The 6,681-nt window shown below is 52.5% G+C and overlaps 1 protein-coding gene across 1 annotated transcript; it reads left to right on the forward strand.

The window, feature by feature from the left end:
- Nucleotides 1-905: 905 nt before the first annotated feature.
- Nucleotides 906-4,908, forward strand: FOXJ1 (forkhead box J1; the record flags this gene model as incomplete). Its single annotated transcript, XM_082294273.1, has 2 exons — nt 906-1,403; nt 4,108-4,908. 2 exons carry the CDS (start codon nt 906-908, stop codon nt 4,906-4,908), a joined length of 1,299 nt encoding a protein of 432 aa, XP_082150399.1.
- Between the last annotated feature and the right edge of the window lie 1,773 nt (nt 4,909-6,681).

The raw sequence follows: 6,681 nt of genomic DNA on the forward strand, positions 1-6,681 counted from the left end.
TTTTTTTAATTTTTTTTTGTATTTTTTTACGCTCCCCCCCTTCCCCCCCCCCCCCCCCCCCCCCCGTCTCCTGTTTTTCCAGAAGCTTCTTACTCTGCCGTGAACTTTGGCTGTCGGGGGCCGACACCGGGACGGGGTAAGGGCATGCGGCGGAGCCGGGAGGGCGCTGCGATGGGAAGCGCTGTTAGGGGCGGTGGGTCTGCGCGGGGAGCGGCTCCTGCTATGCGCCCTCCCGGCGCTCTCTCCTGGCCCAGGCACTCGGGATTTCGGGTTTACATCCACATCCCCTACACAGGACTCCCCAAAGTCTGAAGCTGTCGTCTTGCTCTGACTGAGAATGTGCTTGGGGTGGGACCCCCGCCAGCTCCCCCACCCCACCCCTGAGTTCTTTCTGGGTACCAGGGGAAGGTAAAAGCAGAAACAGCATCAAACTGAGAGAAGCTGCCTGCGAGGGGGGAAACTTTAAAGTATTTTGTCCTGGTGTTGAATGCTGAGCGTTAGTCCTGCGAGTGCCAGGTATCCAGAGATGTGTGTCCCCAAGAAACAACCTCGCTTAGTGGGATGGCAGGGCTGGATTTTGGTTGTTTGAGGGGGTTTTTGTTGGTTTTTAAAAATTCTTTGTTCAGCCAAGAGCTCGCTGGGCAGGAGCTCAGTGGGTGACACTGAGGTGTAGGAGTTTGAGGGAATTTCCCCAAGGTTCAAGGGTGCTAAAGCCCCTTGGGGGAGGTGTTGCAGGTCCCTTGCACAGCACGCCAGGGATGGGTCTCACCCAGCAGCTCCAGGAGCACCCAGGGCTGTCAGAGAGAGACTGCACCTTGGGGAACCTCACCCCTGTCCCTGTTGTTATTGCAGGATCTGCCCCATCCCTCCCCTTCACGTGCAGCCCGGGGAGCACTGAGGGAGGCATGGCGTGGCCGAGCCGAGCGCTGAAAGCCAAGGGCAAATTGAAGTGCGTGGAGGAAGACCTGGATGACAGCCTGCCAGACCTCATGTGGCTGAGGGACTTCACAGTGGCCCAGACTGGCCTCCCCCAGTTATACTCTGGCTCGGACCCCCAGGACTGTTACATGATGAGTGAGAGTCTGTTCAGCCTGGTTGATTTTGAGTCCCCGTGCTCGCCCCTGGCTGCTGACCCGGCCTGCAAGGGCACACGCCACACTCCCTGCACGCCCGTCTCCTCCTCCACCTCCTCCACCACTCACCACGACGTGGCCATGCCCCCTCATCTCACAGGGGACATCGACTACAAGACCAACCCCCACGTCAAGCCACCCTACTCCTACGCCACTCTCATCTGCATGGCCATGGAAGCCAGCAATAAACCCAAAATCACCCTCTCTGCCATCTACAAGTGGATTACTGACAACTTCTGCTACTTCCGACACGCCGATCCCACCTGGCAGGTAGGAGATGTGGAGCCTCGGCCGCTCTCCCTGCAGGGCTGAGCAGGGCTTTCCACAGCCTCCACCCTGCAAGACAAGATCCTGCAGGGATGCTGGATCCCACCGGGAAAAGAGCGGCACAGGCCGCCAGTGGGGAAGGGACAGAATGGGAAAGAACTTGGCTGGGCACAAATGCCACGGCCACAGGGGTGGCAGAGGGAAGGAGCCATTCTGGGCGAGAGCCCAGGACCATTTTGGGAGCAGGGTGGTACTGGTTGGGCTCCTGGCACCTGAGACTCCTCTTGGCTTCAAGGCAAAGGCCTCTCTGTCCCTACATTCCTGGAGCTCTTGTGGGGTCCTGAGTCCCTCGGGGTTGAGCACACATGGAGAAGTTGCCAGGTCGAGTGTGCCTGGGTGCTGAGGACAAGGAACAGGAGAGGGATGGAGATGCCACTTGTTGGACAAGTCTCTCACTGGGGAGGTTCTGAGCAGAAATGCTGCTGCTCTCCAAGCAGGGCAGAGCACTGGGCTCCTGGCCCCAGGGACAGGCCACGGAGGCTCCATCACTGGGATGAGCTGGTGACATCTGCAGAGGGAAGACCAAGAGTGGTTAACTTGGGCTGCTGTCCCCATCTAGCAGGAGCATGTCCCTGGCGGGGAGGGGACAGCCCCCAGGCTCACCAGCTTGGGAGCAGCCTGGAGCCCAGGGGCTTTTCCCAGCCACCTTGGCTCGCCACCCTCCTCCATCACGCGAGGGGACCTCTGGCACGTGAGGTTTTCTAGGATGTGGCAGGGCTGGAGAGCCCTGCGGGGCTCAACCCTCTGCTGGGGTCGTTCCCATCCCAAATCCGCAGTGTGTCACTAATCCTGATGGCAGTGCCCATCCAAGCAGGGCTGGAGAGCCCCACTGCAAAGCCCAGGCATTGCCCACCTTCTCCCCAGGCAGGTGGGTCTCCAGTGGCTCTTGAAGCCCATCACAGGGAAGGGAACCTTTCCTGGTCCCCCTCCAAGGCCATCTTGGTCCCCCTCTTACACTCAGGGGACCTATGAAAGTCATTTGGAAGCAGGAGCTGGGCGCCAGCAGGTTGACTTTCTCCTGCACACTTCATGGCTGGGCATTCACACCATTTTTAATTAAATGTGTTCATTAAAAAAAGAAAGAAGGTTTTCAATCCCTCTCTGCAGAGATGCAGGGGGTACCCTGGACTGTTGCAGGGAGGAATGATAAATATGTTGACCGCCTGAGTAATAATTCAGCCTGGGCTGAGTGAAGTTTGGGATGAGGAGGAGAGATGGGGAGCAGAGAATTCAGCTTTCAAGTCTCTGAGCCTTGTAAAATTTCATTACACAGTAAAACTGGAGTTACCACAGCCTGGATTGTGTGGGGGAATATCTGTGTTCCTCCTTCTTCTTTCTTCTCTTTTTTCTTCTTCCTTTTAAAAAATCTTTTGTTTCTTTTCACTTTTTTTTCCCCTTCCTTTCTTTTTCTTTTTTTCCCCCCTTTTCTTTCTTTTCGAGGCTGTGCTCTCATCCCTTATCCCAATTCCCGTACGTGAAGACAGCCTGGAAAGGTCATGCCACCCATAGTCTGGGGGGGGAGATGGATATATTCCTGTGGGAGCTGAGTGCTTTGGAGAGGAGCCAACAAACCCAAGGAGCTTCAGCCCAGAGGAGGGTTTTGTTGTGTGTGTGCGTGTGTGTGTGTGCATGTTTTTCAACAGCTCTAAGCAATTGAGCCTTGTTTTTCCTATTCGGCACTACGGATTATGGATGAATAAGCATAAAGATATCCAGGCAACATTAAAAAAAACCCACCACCTCTACCATATCCAATCTCTTAGTACAGTCCTGGCTTTGTGGAGTCCAACGCTGGGTTATTTACCCAATAACTGAGTTTCCTTTCTGATTATTCACATCACTCCAGGCACATTCAGGGTTTCAGAACAGCTCGACGGGAGCAGAAACTCCTCCTTTTCTTTTTTTCCCCCCCTCCCCTTTTTTTTTTCCCCCCTCATCTTATTTGATCAGTGGCTGATGAAGATGCAGTGATTTCACACTGAGCTTCCCTGGGCCAGGAGGCACCTCTGGAGACACACAGGGTGGAACAGCCCACGTGTCTTTCTGGGTTCTCCCATCGGATTTGTGCCAGCGTGGCTGGGGGAAGGCATGGTGCTTATGTTTTGGCCAAATATTTTCCTCTCAACACTAACAATAGACACAGATGAACTCAGGGGTGCCAGCAGGGCCCTGATGTTGCCACCACCCCACAGTGCTGCCTTGTAACATGGGCATAGACACCCACATCTTCCTCCTTGGAATGAAGGAGGATCCAACCTCCTCCAGCCTAGCTCCACGCCTAGAGCAATTCAAGCCAGTTTCACCCAGTGCTCTGCATGATCCAAGGCCCCATGGCCCAAATTTCCAGCCAAGGAGAGTTGCCCAAAAGCTTCCCCCTGGGTGGCAAGTCCTACCTTGAACCCCTTGGCTCCTGCCACCTTTGGCTGGATGAGACAGGAGGCAGGAAAACTCTGCTGGAGACTCAGGGGGGAAAACTCAGGGGTTTGAGGGATTTCCTGCTGGGCATGTAGCCTTGGATGTCTGGATGTTGCCAGCTCTGCTTTGTTTCAAGGTCCTTGCTGAAAACCTCCAGCAGCCTCCCCATGCACTTAGGTCCCGCAGCAGCAGACAAGCATTCAGCCTTGGTTTCTTTCTCTTTTGGCTCCAGAACTCCATCCGGCACAACCTCTCCTTGAACAAGTCCTTCATCAAGGTTCCTCGGGAGAAAGACGAGCCAGGGAAAGGTGGATTTTGGAAGCTGGACCCCTACTATGCCAACCGGCTGAAGTACGGGACTTACAAAAAGCGGAGGATGTCTCCTGTGCAGATCCACCCATCCTTCTCTGGAAGAGTCCAGAAAGAAGCACAGCACGTTGGCAGCCCGGCCACTTCTTGCTGCAGCTCCAACAACGTCCTCGAGGCCAACGTGGCATCGCAGCAGCTGCTCAAGGAGTTTGAGGAAACCACCAGCAGCCAGAGCTGGAACCCGGGGGGTACCAAAGCGGGGCAGAAGCGCAAGCAGCCCTCGCCCCTGCCCACGGCCAAGGCGTCCCGGCTTCCCAGCTCGGCTCTGATGACCCAGGAGGAGCAGACTGAGCTGGGGTCGCTGAAAGGGGTCTTTGATTGGGAAACTGTCTTTAACACCAACCTCAACGGAGATTTCTCCACTCTGGTGGATATGGAGCTCCCAGCTTCCATCAACCCTGTCACATGCGAGCCGGACTGGACAGGACAAGGGCAACACATGGAGTGTCCCCAGGAGCAGGAACAGATCGTCACCGAATCCAACCAGTACAGCCTGGACTTTAATGAAACCCTCATGGCCACGACTTTCTTGGAGCACCCCTGGGATGAAGGGACAAGCGATTACCTCTCCAACTGTGTCAACATTGATCAGGTGTTTGAAGACATCGATGCCTCTTTACTGGCAGATGTCATCAACCTGAGCAGTCTGGCACGCCTCTTGTAAGACTTTGGTAGGATGCTCTCCCGAAGCTGGGACTTACAAGGGACAAGATTTCCTAGAGATGCCCATGGTGACTTTTACCATGAGCTTCATTGTAAGGTTATTCCCAGAAACACCAGAGAAAAAACCCACCACCCCAGGAACTGCCTGCTGTGTCTCTAAAGGGCACCTCAGAAGTCTCTAGTTTTCTCAAGAGAAGGAAGTTAACACTACTTATTTTTTTACATTTTACTTTAATAAAAGAAATGTGAATTACGATGGGTTCTTTTCCATCAGGGCTAAAATTACCTGCAAAATCCCATCTAAGACCTGAGATTCCTGGTGGCTTAGACTTGATAGACTTAAGTGCAATTTCCACACCTCTTTGTCTCTCTGTTTCTCTCTGTCTTTCCTTTTTCTGTCTCAGTGCAGTTGGTAGGTACAGTATGATAATTAGCTGGTAAGAAAATACAGGTCCCTTCTGGATTCTCCAAGTTCAACATCCCAGCTGACTTGTGCCTAGGGAAGAAGAAAAGGTTTATAAATTCAGCAAGTGTGCCTCTTTAGATGTTTTTATATAATCTATTATATATTATATATTCAAAGAAATCTATATTTTTTAGCACTAGAATTTCTTAAGGGGGGAGGGGAAGACTGGAAATGCAGTTTGAGAGTTGTTTTATATTTTCACTGTTTAAAGGTTTTGTGTTCACTGTTCTGTAAAACAAGACCACACAAGGGAGGACTCCTGCACCAACAGGTTTTGTGAAGAATCCAGGAACTGGCCCTGGCAGGAGAGGAGGAGCAGCAGGGACCGGGGTGCTCCCAAAACTGGCTTTTGTATTTTTTGTACCCAAAAAATCCTTGCTGCAGTTGCCAAAGGGTCTGGAGCACCATGAACCCTCTCTTTCACCCGCTGACATAGCCCCTCTCCGCTTTTTTGGTCTGAGGCTGTTGCTCTTCACTTCTCCAGCTCTCCCATCAGGCTCCGAGCGTAAGGAAAACCCCACGGCCTGGCCCTCAGCTGGTGGCGATGGAGCCGCTCCACACCGAACGCTCCCAGGTGGGACCGAGGAGGAAAGAAATCCACATTCAGGCTCCATCCAGGAGCTCAGGCCAAAGACTGTGCATGCAACAGGCTCTGGGGACAGCAGTGGAAATGAAGTCCCATCCAGCCAAGAGAGACATCAGGATTGACACCAAGAGAAGCTTCGGCCCTTTGGCTCAGTGTGTGGCGAGAGTGTGGCAGGGTCAGTGCAAGGTAACCTGGAAATATTTTGGGAGCTGCTGAAACTTGAAGCTCTCAAGAACCGGATTCTTTGCCTCTCCTTTGCTGTAGGCTGTGAGAGGTAGAGCAGCCATTAGGTAGGAGCAAGTAGAAGCTGGAATTGTAGTGGTGTGTCTTAGACTTGGCAAAAGAAATGGAAGATTGTAAATAGATTCTGTTTTGGTTACAAAAGCACTTAGGAGGGGCTTTGGGGTCGGTGTAGTTGTTTGTATTGACAATGTTTCTTTTTACTCACTGTTTTTCTTCTGTTTTCCTGCTTTGGGGATTATGTTGGAGAACTACAGAGATACTTGTGCAATTTAACTTTTTTTCATGCAAAGTTATTTACAAATTAAAAAAATAATAATAATAAATAAAGAAAAATGGAGAAGAAAAAAGCCCTTTTGCCTCCTTGTTTCCTTTCCCCAGCCCAGCCCTGCTTGTACACCAGTACCAGGACACAGGAGTTCTCACCCACTTCCACAGCTGTGCAGCAATTCCCTGTGGGGAAACTGAGGCATGAACCACCC

Source organism: Coloeus monedula, assembly GCF_965178545.1.
Source record: "Coloeus monedula genome assembly, chromosome: 19".
In the NCBI taxonomy this organism is placed as follows: Eukaryota; Metazoa; Chordata; class Aves; order Passeriformes; family Corvidae; genus Coloeus; species Coloeus monedula.